At 38.5% G+C, this 20,745-nt stretch overlaps 2 protein-coding genes across 7 annotated transcripts; both read left to right on the forward strand.

Moving 5' to 3' along the window:
* The first annotated feature begins 1,570 nt into the window (after window positions 1-1,570).
* Window positions 1,571-8,032, forward strand: LOC104450546 (ent-kaurene synthase, chloroplastic). Of its 5 annotated transcripts, none has more exons than XM_018876416.2 (17): window positions 1,571-1,688; window positions 2,049-2,099; window positions 2,246-2,300; window positions 2,553-2,632; window positions 3,649-3,713; window positions 3,811-4,096; window positions 4,171-4,351; window positions 4,565-4,773; window positions 4,853-4,973; window positions 5,123-5,220; window positions 5,303-5,529; window positions 5,648-5,760; window positions 5,854-5,952; window positions 6,545-6,760; window positions 6,841-6,982; window positions 7,219-7,464; window positions 7,572-8,032. In XM_018876416.2, exons 4-17 carry the CDS (start codon window positions 2,584-2,586, stop codon window positions 7,881-7,883), a joined length of 2,364 nt encoding a protein of 787 aa, XP_018731961.2. In that variant the 5' UTR covers window positions 1,571-1,688; window positions 2,049-2,099; window positions 2,246-2,300; window positions 2,553-2,583; the 3' UTR covers window positions 7,884-8,032. The 5 variants fall into 5 exon arrangements, with proteins under 5 accessions (XP_018731961.2, XP_010063445.2, XP_010063446.2 ...); XM_010065143.3 differs by having other exon boundaries at window positions 2,249-2,300; XM_010065144.3 differs by having other exon boundaries at window positions 1,597-1,972.
* A 2,812-nt stretch (window positions 8,033-10,844) lies between these two features.
* LOC104450548 (UDP-sugar pyrophosphorylase) lies at window positions 10,845-20,155 on the forward strand. 2 transcript variants are annotated; one of them, XM_010065148.3, is made up of 18 exons: window positions 10,845-11,160; window positions 11,293-11,397; window positions 12,047-12,163; window positions 13,486-13,626; window positions 13,733-13,832; window positions 14,942-15,069; window positions 15,163-15,234; window positions 15,332-15,396; window positions 15,798-15,858; window positions 16,010-16,127; window positions 16,858-16,982; window positions 17,452-17,528; window positions 17,914-18,019; window positions 18,104-18,163; window positions 18,314-18,394; window positions 18,810-19,049; window positions 19,372-19,395; window positions 19,783-20,155. In XM_010065148.3, exons 1-18 carry the CDS (start codon window positions 11,050-11,052, stop codon window positions 19,948-19,950), a joined length of 1,899 nt encoding a protein of 632 aa, XP_010063450.2. In that variant the 5' UTR covers window positions 10,845-11,049; the 3' UTR covers window positions 19,951-20,155. The 2 variants fall into 2 exon arrangements, with proteins under 2 accessions (XP_010063450.2, XP_010063451.2); XM_010065149.3 differs by lacking the exon at window positions 19,372-19,395 and having other exon boundaries at window positions 11,050-11,160.
* Window positions 20,156-20,745: the final 590 nt, after the last annotated feature.

A 20,745-nucleotide genomic window follows, 5' to 3' on the forward strand; every position in this document is an offset into this window, starting at 1 on the left:
AACTAAACATTGATTCTAGAAAACTCACTCTGTTACCGAAGAAAATACTTCTTTTCTCTTGGATGTTGTCGGATTTTCTTAACAATTTCAGATGCAGAGAGGGTGCATATGCATTCATGGGGTGCAATTCCATCTTTTCCTACTCCCTCCCAAGTCTCTCAATATTGAAGGAAACCGGTGCAGTTAAACGGAAGCAGACAAGAAGAGAACAAAATGAAAGCATGTGATATCACTGGATGAGCATCTTTGTAATTTATTATGCACAAAATGCTCCAGGCATCTGAGAAACAGATTCTCAGACATTTTCCTTGGATACACTCCAAAAGTCTTTCAGGCAACCAACGCAGTTGTCTGCTGCTTATATTTGTTTACTACACATTCCTTTTGGCTGCGGAATTAAAAAAATCGACAGATGAAGGTGAGTTCCAAATTGACATGGTACCATAATGAATGGATATTGAAGAGACCGAGCTTCACCAAGACTAATCCGTCGCTCTTGGAAAAGAAAGAGAAAGGATGCTTAAAGAAACCGTTGAACAGATTGTTTCGACATTAGCATCGTGAACATGAACGATCGATCTTATTTGGTGCAGACAATCGCTGGTGAAAAAATGGTGAAAATTGAAATTTTCAGGGCAAAGTCCTTCAGTGTGTTTGATGACCTTTAAGTACACATAGAATAATTAATCTGGACCGTGATAGATGGTGGAGGTGACGGTAATGATGGTTTTTGAAATGTTGGTGTTACAAATTAGGTGCTGATGAAAGTGAAATTGAGTGCGACATAGAGTCATCTTTGATATAATTACCGTTTCGAACGCCCAAAAAGTACTTTCAACAACTGAATTGATATTTTAAGGATGGACGACATTGAAAGAAAATTTTTCTGTTTACAAGGTTGGGTTGTGATCATGGCGTGTTTTCATGAGAGAAAATGATATAAATACTTCATGAACTTTAGTTGAATGTATAATGTCATCTTTGAATTGTAATATAATATATAATGTCATTCCTGAACTTTTAATTTATTCGATATGAATTTTGAATTTCGATTCAATGTTTAATAGGTCTCTAAACTTTTGAATATAAGCATATAGTTTAGAAAATATATCGAATATTTATTAATATTTCATGAATAACATGAATAATGAAAAATAATTTTGGGACGACATCGTCCGTTGGACCAAAGTTTAGGGATCATGCAACATTGCACATTGAATAATAGTACATAAATCATTTGTGTGGTTTTTCTCTGTTTCGCAATCATAATAAGAAGGATGGATGAGGAGGTTTTGGGTAGGAACTTTGACTATTCATAATACAAAATACCCTTCTTTTGAGTGTCGCCTAAAAATGCTGAAATTTAAAACTCTTAAGATTAAGTGGTATATTAAATTTAATGGAAAAACGACAAAAAGAAAGTATTCTTTTCGCATTCGCTTGAGGGTCCACATCTCTAGAACTTTTTTTTATCATTTTAATTTCCAACATTTTAAAAGACTATAAAATTCACCGCGCGTGCGGCGTGATGATACTAGTTCTATTTTTTTTTATTTTTTATTTTTGGGTCAGAGTGATGATGCTAATTAAAAATACAAAAAAGATAGAACTTCGAAGTAAGCGTGATCGTCATATTGTTCCTCTCTTTGTTCTCACCTCGGCTCTCACAAATTCCAGCAGTCTCACAGGTTCTCTGTCTCTCCGTCTCGTGTGAACAGCTCGTTAGTTGAAATGCTTCACCTACTTGTGATCTCCCCCCCCGCGACTGGTTCCTCGTGCAGAAATGATGTATATATATAGGACGGCCAAAAGGGTCTGCAAATTTTAACTGCCCCTGAAATATGGGATGCGTTTTCTGGGGATGTAAGAGCATATGGCGGCTCCACTAGATGGAACCCAGCTGCAAAAGAATGAAGATTCCCCTTGAACATCAAGCTTTGTCATCAAGCTCTTTGTTGCTTATGCCCAACTAGTAAAATACATATTTCTTTTGACTATTGTCTACCGCTATATAACTGCTAGGCTGGCCTAATGAGTTGATATTGCAGCATTCGAGTGGCATGGTTGATCGTCTGTCTTCTCGTCCATCATGTGTTTTGGTATGTCCATTTGTTCTTTTTGTATGGTGTTTAGTGGCTCGACATTGCGGTCCAGGTTACGAGTCACTGCTGTATGTGGCTCTAGTACAAGGAGATCTAGGTCTTCTTCTAATTGTTAGCATTGTGCTTGTTGTCCCTGTCCCTAGCAGAGATTAACTTGCATTCGAGTTGGAGCTGAGGAGAAACTAGCGGATAAAGCTGGTGAGTTCTTCAATTGTTATGCCTACAGAGTTTTCTAGCTTCTTAAACCCAATCTTTTACGATGTGCATCTTGCAGTTGCTGCACTGTATTGAATTACAACTTCAGAAGGCATTTGGTGTCTCATTGTCTTTAATATTTGTTTGATAATCTCTCTCTCTCTCTATCTCTCTCTCTGTGCGCGTGTGTAAAACACTTTTATGAACAAATTGATGTAGTCTCTATAATGGATGACAAACTACATCTTCATACAGGTGCTGCTGATTATTCTCATACTGTTCTACCATGGCACACTCACATTTCTCTATTCGTGGGTTGTCTGCTCCTATATCAGGTTCTCTCTCTCTGTCTCTCGGTCTCTGTCTCTCTCTCAGTCACACACACACACACACACACACACACACACACACACACGATTTTAAAGATTTCTGGCTGCTGCTAATCAGGCTTTTGAGTGTATCTGCTTTATCTGATCCTTACACATTCCACTGGATATGAGCAACATCAAAGTTTCTGGCACCTCTTCATTATGTGCTCATATTTGATCATTTTTAATATTATGTTTTAGTTTTGACAAATACCATCATTCAGTGATCCTATAAATAGATTATGTCTCACCTAAAGTAAGCAAGCGTAAGGAAAATGGAAGTCATAAAGATTGACCTAGTCCTTATTGCTTTTGTGGAAGACTGGAGGATTGGAAGCACCAATATGCAGGCGAACTTGTGGAGGATATCTTTATCTTGGAATCTTCAAATTTAACTCTTCTCTTCTTCTTACAGAGTACAGAGGTTATTCTAGGTGCATACACACATTACTACCATCACATTCGAAGTGTCTACCCCATGAAGAGATGGGATACCCAATGAAACCCTGACTCTTGTTTTCCAACGTATTTTAGAATAAACTATCTACCTAATGGAGCATATTCAGTAAGATATTTTCATCAATGAGGACATAAGTTTCGGAAGTGTGTTGCTAGGCAGGAAGCTACAAGTGAATATAGTTCTTCTCAGAACTAAATAGTGAAAATGCAACTTTGTTGTCTGTGTAGGCCTCATGTTGATGGGGTTAGGGTAGTGACACTTCATTTGGTTCTGTGCATAATTGTTGTTTCGAGCCAGTACTTCATGGAGCAGTGGAGGGCATGACATTCTTGTTTAAGTATCTTGTCTCCATTACTCATTCCAGTACCTTTGGAATTTATTTCAGTGCATCTTCCATTATCTCTGATGCTTTGGTCCCTTATCAATTATTGCCAACCATAACTATGAATCATTCAAGCTGCCCTTTCTAGGGTCCTTCATGTTTACTCTTTCATTGATTCATTCAATCTTAATTCTTTTCCAGGAGCATTTCCTTTAGACTTTGGATTAAAATCAGTTAAACAATCATCATCATGTGTTGCCGTTGCGGTATGATGATCTTACTATATGTTGTTTATAACGTATATTCTTCCTAAGTTCATATCTAGTCAATGGTTTGCATGAAAATGTCTGTTTGTCCTTGCAGTTGGGCGAAGGAAGTAAAGAACGAATTAGTGATATGTTTAACAAGGTTGAACTCTCTCTTTCTTCATATGACACTGCTTGGGTGGCTATGGTCCCTTCGCCTTGTTCTCCACAAAGCCCCCTTTTCCCTAGGTCTGTGAGTTGGTTGATGAATAATCAATTATGTGATGGTTCTTGGGGTCTCCCTGATCATCATCCATTATTAATCAAGGATGCTTTGTTATCGACTTTAGCATGTGTCCTTGCACTTAAGCAATGGGGTGTTGGTGAAAGGCAGATAAACAAAGGTAAACTAGATTTTTCTTGCCCGTTATCTTTTTCATATGTGTACCCATTAGTAAGGATGACACTATGATTACAGGCCTTGAATATATTGCATCGAACTCTGCTTCTGTAATCGATGACAGGCAGCATACGCCGATTGGATTCAATATTTTGCTTTCTGGCATGATTGAGCAGGCTGATTGCCTAAATTTAAACCTACCCCTGAGACCTGCAGATGTAGATTCTGTGTCTTACAAGAGAAATTTGGAAGTGAAGAGGTAAAAGATATTGTTGATCTTCCCGTTTTGGTTTTCTTTCAATTAACCAATGTGCAAATCATGAACTAAGTTGTTCTTATAGTTGGTGATCGATGCTTGTTCTTGTATTTCCTGTGAAATATTTACTGCACAAAACTTATAAGCTATAGTGAAAGCAGTATATGAACTTCATTTATAGGCATCAGTGAATTCTGTGGTGCTTTGTCTTCTTAGAGGCTTATCCGGGATCAGTGGAAGATACTTGTCTTATGTTGCGGAAGGAATGGGAAGTTCTGCAGACTGGGAAATGATTATGAAGTATCAACGGAAAAATGGGTCACTATTCAATTCACCATCAACCACAGCTGCTGCTCTAACTCACCTTCAAAATGCCAGTTGTCTACACTACCTTGAATCGGTACTAGAGAAGTTTGGTGATGCAGGTTACTCCTTTGCAGAAGTCTTCAAATGATTGTCTACTCTGGTTAAACTATTGACATTTGTGTATCTACTTATGGTCAGTTCCAACAATCTATCCTTTGGAAATATATGCTCGTCTATGTATGATAGAGAATTTGGAGAGATTGGGCATTGATCGTTATTTCAGAAAGGAAGTAATTCATGTATTGGACGACACGTACAGGTACTGTTCTTTTCAAGTGCAAACCCACTCAGTATGCTTTATTTGCAAGTAGTTCCCAGGATCAATTTCAGTATTAGTATTCGATCTTTTTGCTTGCCATATAAACAAAGCATTAGCTTTATTATCTTATGGCATTAGACAACAAACAGATGCTGGCTGCAGGGCGAAGAAGAGATTTTTCTGGACATTGCCACCACCGCAATGGCATTTAGGATGCTGCGATCCCATGGATATGATGTCTCTTCAGGTATGATACAATGCTGGACTTTAGATGTATGTGTATGTTATGGATCGATGAAATGTTAATTTTTCTTTTGCATGTGGTGTAGATGCATTAAATCAATATGCTGAAGAGGATCAATTTTGCAATACACTTGAAGGATATGTGAAGGATGCTGGCTCTGTCTTGGAATTGTATAGGGCTTCACAGCTGATCATCAATGATGATGAAATTATTCTGGATAAAATCAACTCTTGGACCTATGATTTTCTTAGAAAAGGTTTACACACTGGTAAAATGCATGCCAATAGATTGGAGAGTTATATATGTGGAGAGGTAGTTTTTCTCCTCAGGTTGTCGCTATTATCTTACAAAGGAATTGTGACATTACTTTCGTCCTGCTGCTATTTTTTATGGTTAGTACCGCAGGAGCAATTATTAGTAAACATTTCAGGTGGATGATGCACTTAAATTTCCTCTCCATGCAAACTTGGAAAGGGTAGCAAACAGGAGAAATATAGAGCTCTACAACATAGACAGTACAAGAGTTCTAAAATGTGGTCTCCGGTACAGCCCTCTTAATTGATTTTCTCTGTTTTAGTTTGTCAACGTTCCATTACCTTTTATACTTGATTGATATGATACTGTCTCCTGTGCTAGGTCCTGTAACTTTTGCAACAAAGATTTCCTGAATCTGGCAGTGAATGACTTCAACAACTGTCAAGCAATATACCAAGAAGAACTCAAATATCTGGAAAGGTGTACATCTCTGAAGCCATCATGGTAGATGGATGTGGAAACAGCCATTTTATTGGATTCCTGGCATGATTTTGTGGTGACTGATTATTTTGGCAAACTTGTCTGGATCAGAGTTTCAAATACAATGTGAAAATTAGCCAGGGATTTGTGTTTGATAAGGCTTTCGACATCACCATAACTGCTAATTGTGTGTTATTTAGAATTTGTATACTCTTAACATTTTGTTTGGTAGCTGTGATTAGAAAGGAAAGAAAGAGATTTAACTAATTAAGAGGAAAAAGAAGGGAAAGGATTTGAAAGGGTTAAGTTATAATATTATTTAGATGCTAGCAAGGGAAAAGAAAGGAAAAGAATGCGGTATAACATAAAAGTCCTTATGTATATAAGGGTACAAGGGAGGAAGAAAAGTAAGTGCGTTATTTAAATGTATGTACAAGTGAACAAACCGATTCCTCCTCATCCTTTCCCTTCATCCAAAAACGATTGTGTTCGTAGCATCCTTTCTCTTCCCTCCCCTAACAAACATAGTGGAAATCTCCTAAGAAAGTCTTCAGTATTTTGCTAAATTATAGTTTATTTTCCTTTCCAACAGATGGGTCAAAGAGAAAAGGTTAGACAAACTGAAATTTGCCCGACAGAAGCTGGCATATTGTTACTTTTCTGCTGCAGCAAGCTTCTCGCCACCTCAATTATCAGAGGCCCGCATTTCTTGGGCCAAAAATGGTGTCCTCACTACAGTGGTTGACGACTTCTTTGATGTTGGTGGCTCCGCGGAGGAGCTTGAAAATTTTATATGGTTGGTTAAAAGGTAAGTTTGGCTCTCTCGATCTCTTTCTGTGCGCACATGCGCAACGACTTGACTAACTGCATGGAGTTGGTTTGATGCAGGTGGAATGTAAACTTGAGTGCTGACTGCTGTTCTGAGCAAGTTCAAATCATATTTTCAGCACTTCACTCTACTATTTCTGAGATTGGAGACAAAGCAGTGACATGGCAAGGAAGAAATGTGACGGGTCATGTGTCTCAAATTGTGAGTGGACTTCCTGATCATCTCTACTGAAACATGTTTATTCTAAGATGTTTTATGTTTTTCCTGGAAATCTGCTTAAGAAAGAGTTGCATATGGAAAATGCAATTTCAATTTAATGTCACGTGATATTATGGATGGCAACTTCATTATCCTTTTATGTCATCCTTTCTGTTTCCCAGGAAGCACCCTTTTCTAGATATTTTTTACCCTATTTTTTTTTTTTTTTTTTTCTGCAGTGGTTGGAATTGCTCGAGTCTATGCTGACTGAGGCCAAGTGGACTAGAAAGAAGGCAGTGCCAACGATGGATGAATACATGGCAAATGCATACGTCTCATTTGCTTTGGGACCTATTGTTCTCCCAGCTCTCTACCTTGTTGGTCCTAAACTTTCGGAGGAGCAAGTTGAAAGCCTCGAGTACCACAAGTTATTCAAGCTGATGAGCACTTGTGGGCGCCTTCTGAATGACATGCAGGGTTTCAAGGTTGGAGCTCTATTTCTCAGACGAAACTAAAGAGAGGACTTACCAGCCTCTAAATTAAATCAGTAGTTTTCAATATTCTACTGAGTTTGGTCCCCATTGCTTTGCAGAGGGAATCCAGGGAAGGGAAGTTGAATGCGGTGACATTGCAGATGCTTGACAGGAGCAGCACCAGTGAAAGGGAGGCCACAGAGAGGATGAGTAGTATTATCATCAGTAAAAGGAGGGAACTCTTGAAGTTGGTTTTGCAAGAAAGGGATAGCATAGTTCCAAGAGCGTGCAAGGACTTATTCTGGAAAATGAGCACTGTGCTGCACTTCTTCTACATGGATGATGATGGCTTCACTTCAGATGAAAAAACTAGTGCTGTTAAAGCTCTCCTTGATCAGCCAATCACTCTCAATGAACTGGAATTGCCTTGAGAGCTCGCGAGCAGAACTCCTATAGCACTGCTGTCTATGTCTGTGGGAACGTCGATCGCACCTGTATATTGCATGACAATATGTACTAACATTTCTGTGCCTAATGACGGAGGCGTGATCATATCCTACTTATGCTTCTTGCTTTTCAATTATTTGGTTTACTATGCTTTTTAGTCTTCATAGCCTACTGGGGCTTTCGGCCCCGGCACCTTCATGTGGTGATAGTCCCTCCATTTAAGGAGGTCGCCCAGAGCACCGATCCGGCGTGACAGGGAGGTAACCCTTTGGAAGGGTCCCTTGGCGCACCTGTCAGTAGGGAGGTCGTTTTTCTAGAACCTCCTAGCTATACGGGGGCCTCACATGGGGACTCTCACCCCTGGAAGGTTCTCCCTTCTGTGAGGGTGTTCCCCCTTGAGCAGTTTAAGGACCTACTCAGGTCCATCTTACTCAATCAAGGTAAAGAAGAATTTTTCCTAAGAGCAGGGAACCAAATCAGAAGAATGTTACCTAAGTGCAGGGACCCAAAATCCTGATAGCCTATTTCTCCCCGCCTTCTATGTAAATGTTAAATTAAGTTGGTACTATTATAAATGCATTAGTACGTGACAGTCAAAATAATATGCTTATTAATTTTTTTTTCAGAAAAAGTATTGATGTGATGATCGTTGTGATTTAAATTGGTGAAGATAGACCAAAAGAGTCGATAATATCTTTGAATTGACGCCACTAGGTCTCCATCACCAAAGTCACGTAGCTTTTGTCCCACCAAATTGGTGGTTGCTGTTTTTATTAATCAAGTTGACATTGATAAATTCGAGGATTATTTGAACTTAGTAGCTGGTTATAGCCAAGTAATCAATCATTGAGCTGATCTAATGAATGAAGGGGCTAATGTCATAAAAAAACTATAAATCAATACACACGGACAATATTTTATCTCAAACTAATTTTTGTGTAACAAAAACTCATAAATTAATTTGTATGTCACGAAATTAGTGTCTTATTTACCTCCAAATTAAAATTTTAAAAGTAAATATAACATGTGTGTACTAATTTAAGGTAAATGAGACGCGCGTGTTAATTTGAGAGTTATGGTGAAACAAAAATTAATTTAAGGTATATATATCATGAATATTTCAATTTTGAGTTTGTAGTGATACTAACACATAGAGCCACTACTACTGCTTGCGGTAGCTGTGATGGCTAGGGCTTGTGCCCCCACCGAGGAGGGAGGAGTTCAAAATCCCGCGTCCTCATTACGCGACTCATCTGCGGCTGGTTTGTGGTGGTGGATCAGTTTGCCCCGGATTTATCCTGCGGCTGCCAGTTGTACCAAGATTCCCGAGTCATAAAAAAAAAAACACACACACACAACACGTAGAGCCACCGGCTCGTTTAATTTTGCAGGCACTTTCTTAATCCTCGTGGAATGGATTGACGAGAACTTGGCACACGTCATTAATGTTAATTTCAAAACCAAAAGTTCAAAACCACCAATTTTGCGGCGCAATCTCCTATGCACTCCACGCTTTTTGACCCATACGACCGTTGACATCGACCTTTTTACGGCAATCGGAGACCGCAGATGGTCAAATTGTTCGGTTAACTTTGACTTTTCATGGCCTCAAAATTCGAATCACGACCCGAATCGAGCAGCCCACGTTGCTTTTTGCTCGAAGCTCGAAAGCGACCGTGTCACACGATTACTCGAAAATGGGATGATCTTTCTGGATTGCTTTCATTTATCATTTAATTTAAATGGCTCAAACACCTTTCCAGACATTTGTAAATTATTGCAACACTCAAAACATTTATGTTTACATACAAATTTTCATAATTATTTGGAATTTGATGGAGGAGCGAAAAAGGAAAAAAAAAACATTATTCGTGTTTGATTAAGCAAAAACAAAGGAGACCTCTCTTTAGTTTATTCAAAACGATAATTTGTATCGCTTGAAATAATTAGTCGATTATAAACATTTTTATTATTGATGATAATTTATGTTTAGAAGTTTCAGAAAATATTTTTCATTGATTCATTTTTGTTAGCGACACAAACGATCATTTTTAGGAAAATATTTTCCAAATCATTCATTTTCCTTTAAATAAATGCACTCAAGATATGTTTGTTTGAATTAATAATTATAAAAATGGTTTTGTTTTTTTGGTAAATGTAAGAATATATTGAGAGCTTTTAACTAGCTGTACACAAGATTGGCGCCAAAAACAAACACTCACAGGGACAAAGGTCAAAAAGAGTGTAAGAGAATCGATGTAAAAAGAAAACACCCAAGTAAACCAGGAGACCAACTAAACAACTAAAAACCAGGCAAAAGAGCCAAAAGAAAATAGCCACCCGACAAGAGGGAAGAAAACAAGGACTATCTGTCTTCAGGAGATAGAGACAAACACCAGCCAGCTAGATGAGTAGTGGCGAATGAGGATAAACACTCTACTAGCCAGCTAGAGCCGGCTAGTCAGACGAGCAGCCGGCTAGTCGATTATAAAAATGGTTAATATATAAAAAGCTCTAAATTATCTACAAAAAATTTACTGTGAATTATAATAAAAAATCTCAAATTGATATATTTATGACAAATTTATTTTCTATTTAATTTCCTTTAAATTGGATTGATACCATACAAAACTCCAAAATAATATACCTATTATGTGTTTATCAATTTAATAATTTAACGGTAAAATTTACCGAAAACTAATGAATGGTAAGTTTGTCACAAGTATAACGGTTTGAAGTTTTTTAGAGTAAATTTTTGGTGATATTAATTATTTTTATAATTTTTCAAGCTAGGAAGAAGAAGAGAGAAAAAGAAAAAGAAAACTCCAGATTCGGAAAGGCGATCGCGGTGGGGCCCGAACTCACAGACAACTCACGCACGTGAGCGTGATGAGTGGGGGGAGCTCAGTCGCGTAAGCAAGCAGCGAACCTTTATCGAAAAAACGGCATCTTCCTCTTTCCTGCAGATGCGAATGATTGTCAGCTACAGCGAATCCAGTTCAGCATTCACTCCCGATCGCTCACAGTCCCCTTTCATCTCCTCCTCATTTCTCTTCTCCTTCATCTCCATCTCCATCTCCTCTTCCCTCCCAAGTTCCCAGCCGCAACCCCAATCCTCCTCCTCCTCCTCCAGATCGCGCCCCTCCGACGATGGCGTCCGTCGCCGAATCGCTCTCCGGGCTCGACATCGCCGGCGGCGATTGGGCCGCCTCCGCTCCCCCGGGCCTCCGGAGCAACCTCCCCGCCCTGTCGCCCGACCAGGTACGTACGTCGCTCTGTTTGGGAGGGAGTGGTGATGTGTGTGAGTGCACGGGGTGGTTCGGTTGGGATTTCCTCTCGTGACGGTTGGTTTTTCTCGGTTGGCGGTGGTTGCGTTTCGCCGTGTGTGGTCAGGTGGAGCTGGCGAAGATGCTGGTGGAGACGGGGCAGAGCCGCGTGTTCGAGCACTGGGCGGATCCCGGCGTCGACGACGATCGCAAGAAGGCCTTCCTGGAGCAGGTACGTGAGCCGGCGGTGGTTCGGCGGATGATTTTAATGTTTTCCGGATCGAGTTTAGTGGAGAACTTTAGACGAATTCTCCTTCCTTTGACTTGCGGTGTGTATCAAGGACTTGCGGTTCGTTTGTGTTTGTCTTCGGCGAGGGAGAAATGCGCGGCGTGATCTACCATTTGCTTAAATCCTGTGTATTTAGTTATTTTCTTTTTCAATTCTGATGATATTAAGCGGAACCAATTTATTTTTGTGTTTTTTTCTCTGTGATTTTTTTTTTTTTTTTTTTTGCTAATGCGGGAAGTCGATTGTTTAGATGGCGATCTTTTGCTGCAACATTTGTCCCATCAACTTTCGCGATCTGTATTTTGTTTTATTTTACTATCTTTTCTAACAGTAGAGTGCGCACGTAGGGATACAGTATCCAATTTGTCCATTTAAATGGAGCTTGCTTCTGCTGATGCTTTCCTGCATTCCTGTTACTGATATATGTGTCCAGCTTGTTACCTTTCAGACCTGGTTTATGGTTTTACTACTTGATTTTCGGAATCTGTAATTAGCAAAATCCTGTGTACATCGAATATGGAAATCTTGAACCTGAACTTGCTTGTCTTTACTAGAGATTGCTTTTTCTTATCCGCGTGGTTGTATTCTCCAGGTAGCTAGGCTTGATACAAGTTATCCGGGAGGCTTGGCATCGTACATAAAAACTGCGAGGGAACTCTTAGCAGATTCAAAAGCAGGAAAGAACCCATTTGATGGCTTCACACCTTCAGTATGTATCGATAATTTGATATTTAGTACTGCTTAATTATATTTTCTGAAGCAAAGACCTGTGAAGAATGGATTTTGTCCGAATGAAGACTTTCTACTGGATAGTTTTTTTTTTTTTTTATAAATAAATATGAATTGTTTGCTTACTGAACGGTTACTGTTTACGTGTTATTTACTGAAATGAAGACTGCTCCTGCATTTTCATTAGCTTCTTTAAGAGCTACAATGCATGACGCACACATGTAACTGAATTCCTTGATGACAAAGCTTCCATCTCTACAATTTTGATTACATGAAGAGCTTCTGTGTTCTTGGTTTGGATTTAATGTAGCTACTGTGATCATAAGTGGCCAAGAGTTTTCTGGTGAAATGGTTTTCTCACAAATAGATGAAGTTTCCTTCTTTGAGATACATATTTACAATCTGCCCCTCCCCCTTCCCCCAAAGTAAAAAAAAAAAAAAAAAAAAAGAAAAGAAAAAGAAATGTATTCCAAGTAGCAGTTGCTTTTTGGGCTATAGAGGTTGAACTATTGTAGGGAAGTTGCTTTCTACTTTTCTACAAAACCTTCTTTTTTCGGGTAGTAAACTTGTATGACTCAAATTTCCCCATGTTCAAATGCACAGACATCTGTTCAAAAATACGACAGAGTTATATACTGGTGGTTTAATGTAGTAGAGGATGATAACCACATAGTATATCCATTTATGAGTTGTAAATTGTGATAGATAGGTGTATGTGACAGGCTTGTAAGATGTCAAACTTAGGGGAAATATGATAAATGTAGTTCTTAGTTAGGTTCCAATCTTAATAGGTGAAATTGATGCATTAACAAGTGAGGACATTTTCGTTTGCAATTGTACTGGGCTGTTCTCACCTGATCCCCTGATAGACCAAGACTGTGGACTTGGTCTAGAATTTAGACTGGTTTTGTGTTACATTTTGCTTTCCACATAATCAGGTTGGAACTTACTTACACCTTTGTTAAACTGTTTATGACTCTTGAGAGAAATTGCTTTGTAATCTATTTGTGGTCTTTTGCAATATTTGTTTTGCCACACACAAGCTTCTTGGTTCTTACCACACATTTTGAGTTGTCAAATTCAAAGTTTCATGTAAGCTTAAGACAGAGCAGTGGGTATATTTTGCCGCAGTGCTTTCTTTATGTTTTTTCAAAATCATGCTTTTCCAATCTATAAATGGACGTTTTCCTCAATTCATGGATAATCTTTCGCATGACTTTTCTCTTTCCTGCCTGCCAAGTGCTCAAATTGTTTGAAATGATCAACTGAACATGATAGCTGAACTTTATTGTCCTCTTCTAGGTTCCAAGTGGAGAGGTTTTAACTTTTGGTGATGACAACTTCATCAATTTCGAGGAGACAGGGGTGAAGGAAGCGCAAAAAGCTGCATTCGTCCTTGTTGCTGGTGGACTTGGGGAACGCCTTGGATACAATGGAATCAAGGTCTTCACAAAGCTAGGATCTTGCTAGATCAGCTGATTCTGTATTCCTTCTTGTTGGTTATACATAATTGTCTATTTTATTCTTACTTATTGTCTACATCTTGCAGGTGGCTCTTCCAGCAGAGACTACTTCAGGGACATGTTACCTACAGCATTACATTGAATCCGTTCTTGCTTTACAAGAGGCTAGCTGTAGATTGGCTGAAGGTTTGATTTGTTATACTTCTCCTCCATGCATAAAGGATTTTATTTATAGAGAAAACTTCTAGTCCATCTCCAAATATACAATGACAAAGATGAAGAAAAACAAACAAGCAAAAGAAAGACATTATATAAGGAATTAACAAAGGACATCGGAGCTGAATAAAAAAGGACGGCACAGAAAAGCTACTGAAGATTCTAAACATTCAGACTTTTGTTTGTTGTGTACTCTCCAAATCCACCCCTTGAGACAAAGTGGTGCAATGCTTCAGGAGTTCTTCAGAAATTGGGTGTCCTACGTAGGTATTCCAATAGCTAAAAAGCTGGATGGCATGTCTTGGCTAGAAACTGAGTGTCCTGCTAACTTTATTTAGTGTTCTCTGCAAAGTATGGACTGTAATGCCACTTTTAATTAGGCTAATCAGAAGATTAGCAACTGAACTACTACCTCATATGGAATTTTTTGGACATTTGTTTTAAGCTACTCATCTTTAATAAGGGAGAAAAAAATTCAATTTCGTTTTTTTTCCTTTGAGAAGTTAGAGAGATTTTATTGCACAAACCAAGCATGTGGACTAATTCTTCAAAAAAAAAAAAAGTTTTGTCAAAAGCAACCAAATAGTCTCTTGTGGGTTCACTGAATCTATTGATAAACATGTTCTTCTTGTTATCTTCTATCCTAGAAGGAAATAAATGGACTCTTCTGGGTTCATTGAATCTATTGATAAACATGTTCTTCTTGTTATCTTCTATCCTAGAAGGAAACAGAAGGTCTGTTGGATATGGTCTTTTAAAGCGAGGTTCTAGAACTGGATAAATCCAAAAGTGTTGCATGACAACTTCTCTTTTGGTTTATTAAAGTTCACTATAGACACAACCTGGCTAAGAGCATCTCTATCTAAAGAACTAACAACAGCTGTTCTAGTTTTCCCATCCTGATTGTGCAGAAGCCCTCAAATTATTCTCCTTGTTAACCTATGTATCGTCATGAACCAAAATTTTTTTGATATCGACTTTTCCTTGCAAAGCTCCTCCAAATTTCTCTTTGAAATTGATGTGTCTTTGAAAAGGATTTGCTCCTATTTAGTAACATCATTATGCATGTGTATCTGTAGATGGTAGTGGCACCCAGATTCCCTTCGTTATCATGACATCTGACGATACTCATGCACGGACCTTACATCTGTTGGAATCAAATGGTTATTTTGGAATGCAACCTTCTCAAGTTAAACTTTTGAAACAGGTAATTTTTTGCTCTTTCACGACATCCATCAGGATTTTTTAATATGCTTATGCATTCTAAAGGTTCTCAGTCCGATTGCACCTAATAATGCAGGAAAAAGTTGCATGCTTAGAGGATAACGATGCCAGGCTCGCACTGGATCCCAGCGATAAGTACAAAATCCAGGTAAGGCTGGGTCCTGATTTTGTTAGTGAAGATTTCTCATAATTTGAACTTGAAGAATCACTCTGTGGCTGATTCCTTTTACTTATTCCCATTTTAGACAAAACCTCATGGGCATGGTGATGTTCATGCACTTCTTTACTCCAGTGGCCTTCTGAATTTGTGGTACGTCATCAAACTATACCAGTTTACCCAGTTTTCTTTTCAGAACATTTGTTATCAATCAAACTATGCCAGTATACCTGCCTGCTGTCCTTCCACGAGCCTATCTTTGTACTAAGCTTTTAAAATGCCATTCCATACTTTTGTTATATGAAACCAGCAGTGGATGGTTTTTTGCTGGGAAAAGAGAGAACTTGGCAGGAAAGAATGACGTGATCTTGCTTCTTACTTAAGTTGCTGCATTGATATCCTCAGTCATTGATACAAGCAAAAATATCTCACCTTGTATTTTACCTAGCTTAAATATGCTTAGAAGATACAGAATGATGGGGCAAGATGTCTTTAGAGAAGTTATTTGAGTTCACTCTTCCAAGACTTGTAACTGTTTTTGGCATTTTTCCCAGGCACGATGCTGGTATGAAATGGGTTCTCTTTTTCCAAGATACAAATGGACTTCTGTTTAAGGTAGAGTTTCTTTTAAGTGGATTAGTTTCAGGTATGTTTCTTCGAGTCAGGTTCAGGGTCAGAGATGTAATAGATGGCTGACGGACTGGTTTTTTTACACTCATGAGGCTGTGAATCCGACTAATTAATGCCTCCATCATGTGTAATGCAGGCAATTCCAGCAGCTTTGGGTGTCAGTGCCATCCGACAATTTCATGTCAACTCTCTTGCCGTTCCCCGGAAAGCTAAAGAAGCTATTGGAGGAATTGCCAAACTTACTCATGCAGATGGTACTTACTGTTGGAAGTAGTTATCTAACTGTTTATAAGAACCATCTAACTAAAAAAGTACAGTTTATAAGAATCCAGAAATATTCCAACACTCTCTTTGGCTTATAAAGAACTATTCTGGAGGACTCCTACTCCTTGTTAGTTTTTTTGCTATCTAATAATCATTAATTTGTGTATAGGCTAATATTTTCATATGACTCTGGTTGAGTTGTATCAGTGCCATAGTGTTAGCTGAGAATAATACGTGGAATTTAGTTAAAAGCAACCCAGACGCAGTTGTTTTGCTCTGATGTCAACAGACGAAATTATTCATTGCATATTTTAGGAATGGGATATCATATGAGATACTGTCATAAAGAACTGTTCTGAAGTATTTTCACTCTTGTTGATTTTTCTTGCCGTCTAATCATCATCTATTTCTGTGTGTTGGCTAAGATTTTGGTTTGAGTGGTTGAATTTTATAGGTGCCACGGTGTTAGCTGAGGTGTATCTGGAAGTTTAGTTATCACCAGCCTAGGCTCGAGCAGTTGTTTTGCTCGATGTCAAATGACAAAGTTATTTATTGCAAATTTTAGTAAATTGATGCTATGAGAGACTGGCATATATCGATGTTTTCAATCGTCAGTGAACATTGAAAACAATTTGCTGGACTAATTATTATATTATTAGCTCATTCTCCATGACACGGTTGATTCCTGTCTAATTTCCTTTCCTCAAAAATCTATTTTAGGGAGAACGATGGTGATAAATGTGGAATACAATCAGCTGGATCCCCTGCTTAGAGCAACTGGTTATCTGAATGGAGATGTGAATGATGAGACTGGTTTTTCTCCTTTCCCAGGGAACATAAATCAAGTAATTTTCTTTCAAAAAGTTTGTAGTGTTATAACGCGCTTGTTAAATTAAACTATTTAGGGTTCATTTTGCCATTTCATCATCAGTCCACTGTAAATCACAGTGTACATGCAGAATGGCATTAGTCCAACATGGCTATCAGACACTAACCATAGTTCTCCAAAATCAGACTAATTGACCAGAGTATGATAGAAGATACCTGATTCATCATCTTTCTGTTTGTTTAATATGTTTCAAGCTTGAGAGATGAAAAAGGAATTAGATTCTCTAGAATTCATAGCAGAGTTTCTGTGATTGCCTCACTATGTTAATAGGTCTATCAGCTATCCGTTTGATATTTTTTCATGACCCTAGTTAAAAGAATGCTGTTTTGTTGTTCTGTAGAACTTCGTGGCTTGTTTTATTTACTGAGTCTAGGGTTGTCTATTGTCAAGGGATTCTTAAGACTGCATTTTTCTCCTTTTGGCAGCTAATATTGGGACTTGGTCCATACATTGAAGAACTGAAAAAAACAGGAGGTGCCATAAAGGAGTTTGTTAATCCAAAGTAATCTCCTTTTTACCTTATGTTACAGTCAATTTTTTTTTATCATGACTGTTGACATCTGGGATAGCTTTTCAGTTGATTGTTTGAAAGATGATACTATTTGGGGCAAGCAAAAGCAAAATTGAGTTCTCTGTCTCTTAGAGTTGGATGTGGCAGCATCTCATTCCAATTGTATGGAGCAAAAGAAGTGTGTATCTTTTTTTTTTCATTGAATGCAAGTGCGAAAGGTTGATATGCCTCAAGTATACGAATAGGGGTCTTGTTGTGTGTACTGTGTTTGCAGTGAGGCTGACAAAGCCCTTATATTTGCAGTATGACGATACCGATATGGCCTGCCATTTCTTTTTGCTTTTCATTTAATTTGTGTTCTTATTGTTTTACGCAGGTACAAAGATGCCAGCAAAACTTCATTTAAGTCCTCTACCCGACTAGAATGTATGATGCAGGATTACCCAAAAACATTATCTCCAACTGCAGCAGTTGGATTCACGGTAATTTTAGGATGCGGAAAGCTTATTATATGAACTTATTGGCATTGTCTAAATCAGATATGTTGACACCCACTTACTGTTTAGGTGATGGATACATGGCTTGCCTACGCACCAGTCAAAAACAATCCTGAAGATGCTGCAAAGGTACAAACTGTTGATTTAGTTCCCAATGTGTGTTTTACACTGATTCTGGACCAGTTGATTGCCTCTCTCTCTCTCTCTCTCTTCCTAAAGTAGATTTCTTTAATCATCATTTCGAGTTTGATAAAATCCATGATTACTCATAATGATTAGGTTCCAAAAGGAAATCCATATCATAGCGCAACTTCTGGAGAAATGGCTATTTATCGGGCAAACAGCCTTATTCTTAGAAAGGTAACTACTTATCTTCCATTGTTTTTTTTTTCCTTTGGTGGTTGAATACTTATCTTCCATTGAAATGTATGAAGATACTAGCATAAGTGTTCTCTTCCATGTAATTTGATTTGCAAACTTTAGCGTCATCTTCAGTCTCCAGTTTCCACCCCTGAGTTGATTTCTGCTCCATTAACCAAATGATTTTGCTGGTCATTAAATCGTGACATGCTTCAAGAAAGCAAAATTACACTTGTCAATACATATAGAAGTTTGAGACTTTGATGTGAAAGTAGAGCTCTCTTGAGAAGATGCATGCATGCTTGTTAATTCTTTGACACAAACACAAGAAAATCTTGTCCAAATGCACATTCATCATGGTCCTTTTTCCCATTGTCTTGCATCTCTGTTGGTGCTAATTTTGGTTATAATTTAGGCTGGTGCTCACGTGGGTGATCCTGTTATGCAAGTTTTTAATGGGCAAGAGGTGGAGGTATGGCCTCGAATTGTATGGAAGCCAAAATGGGGGCTGACTTTCTCGGAGGTGAGAAGAAAAGTCGGTTCGAGCTGCTCTGTTTCTCAAAAGTCCACACTGCTCCTTAATGGGCGTGATATTTTCATTGAGGATCTCTCCTTGGATGGAGCTCTCATCATCAATGCTGGAGAAGATGCAGAGGTATGTTGTGACAAACTATCTCAGGAAGAAAGTTCTAAATGTACAGGCGTGTCTAGAGCACCATACTTGTCCTTTCCTCTGTTTTCTTCTTTTCACGCAAGACATTCAACTTTATGTGCATTTATCTAAAACAATCCTGAAGATGCTGCAAAGGTACAAACTGTTGTTCTAGTTCCCAATGTGTATTTTACACTGATTCTGGACCAGTTGATTGCCTCTCTCTCTCTCTCTCTCTCTTTCTCTCTCCTCCTAAAGTAGATTTCTTTAATCATCGATTCGAGTTTGATAAATTCCATGATTACTCATAATGGCTATTTCTCAGGGAAACAGCCTTATTCTTAGAAAGGTAACTACTTATCTTCCATTGTTTTTTTTTTTCTTTGGTGGTTGAATACTTATCTTCCATTGAAATGTATGAAGATACTAGCATAAGTGTTCTCTTCCATGCAATTTGATTTATGTGCATTTATCTAAAACTCTCTCTTTGGCCCCAGTAGAACTTCTCTCTTTGTTGCATTGAATATTGGGATGAGTATTTTCAAGTCTTATAATAGTCTGTCTCCTGTCCATTTAACATTTTCCTTTCTGTAAAATGATTGACATTAGTAGAAGTTCAAATTCTTTTATGGCATCTCTCTGTTACGCATGAACCCCGATTACTCCATGTATGTCAAAAATCTTTGAAACTCTCCCTTTGTCTCATCATCCAAAGGTCCATTTCTCCTCCTCACAGGTTACAGTGAAAGGTAGGGTGGAGAACAAAGGGTGGATCCTTGAAAGTGTTGATTACAAAGATGCTTCGGTGCCTGAAGAAATCAGGATCAGGGGCTTCAGGATTAACAAAGTCGAGCATCTGGAGAAGGCCTATGACAGGCCTGGCAAATCTCGCTTAGAGGCTTGAGAGGGTGGTTATAATCATCAGGACAACTTTTTTCTTTCTCCAGACTTTTCCAACTGTAAACTTGATTAGTTGTAAGAGTCATCTTTTGTCCATCCGCCAGGGTCCTCGTTGCAGTAGTTAGAGATACATTTTGTTTCCCTGTTTTGAGCCTGTAAGTGCATTCTGGTTAATAAAAATGAAAATGACCCTGCCTAGATTTTTGCAATGTTTCTTACCATTTTCTCTAGGGATGATGGGGAGTTAGTCCATGTACGTTAGTAAGAGCTCGAGGTAGAGTTTTTTGATTGAGCTACAACACTTTCACCGTCCCCCGTGAAAATGCATTTGAGAGTGTTTGTGGAAACTATCTCCTTCAGCCTCGTTATTTAGAATAAGAAGCCTATGTTAACGCTTTGTGTAAGCGATTTTCTTTATTTGAGATGTAATTCTAGATAAGGTAATGATGTCTTGAGTTAATTTCTTGTCTGTCGAGAAAGAAAGATTTTTTTTCCATTTAATCTAACAAGCATATAAGTACTTTTATTTTCTATTAATTTTCATGACATTTTCTGTAAGGACCCAGACCTCACTGTGTGATATTGTTCGCTTTGGGACACCCGTCCTAGCATGAACGAATCGCCATCATTCGCTTTGGGACACCCGTCCTAGCATGAACGAATCGCCATCACAGCCACGGTATTTTCCCTCACGCCCCTAAGCGATATGGGACAGGAGAAATGCCTTTAGCCTCGCCCACATAATGCCGATGCGATCTTAGTCCACAGTATTTTCTCTCACGCCCCTAAGCGATATGGG

Source organism: Eucalyptus grandis, chromosome 6, assembly GCF_016545825.1.
Source record: "Eucalyptus grandis isolate ANBG69807.140 chromosome 6, ASM1654582v1, whole genome shotgun sequence".
Lineage (NCBI taxonomy): Eukaryota > Viridiplantae > Streptophyta > Magnoliopsida > Myrtales > Myrtaceae > Eucalyptus > Eucalyptus grandis.

Coding starts and splice junctions, on each gene's coding strand:
- LOC104450546 (XM_018876416.2), top strand. CDS start 2,584: ATGGCACACTCACATTTCTCTATTCGTGGGTTGTCTGCTCCTATATCA. Junction 4,097..4,170: donor TGAAAGGCAGATAAACAAAG/GTAAACTAGATT, acceptor CTATGATTACAG/GCCTTGAATATATTGCATCG. Junction 6,761..6,840: donor TTTATATGGTTGGTTAAAAG/GTAAGTTTGGCT, acceptor GGTTTGATGCAG/GTGGAATGTAAACTTGAGTG.
- LOC104450548 (XM_010065148.3), top strand. CDS start 11,050: ATGGCGTCCGTCGCCGAATCGCTCTCCGGGCTCGACATCGCCGGCGGC. Junction 13,833..14,941: donor TAGCTGTAGATTGGCTGAAG/GTTTGATTTGTT, acceptor GTGTATCTGTAG/ATGGTAGTGGCACCCAGATT. Junction 19,050..19,371: donor ATGCTGGAGAAGATGCAGAG/GTATGTTGTGAC, acceptor GCTATTTCTCAG/GGAAACAGCCTTATTCTTAG.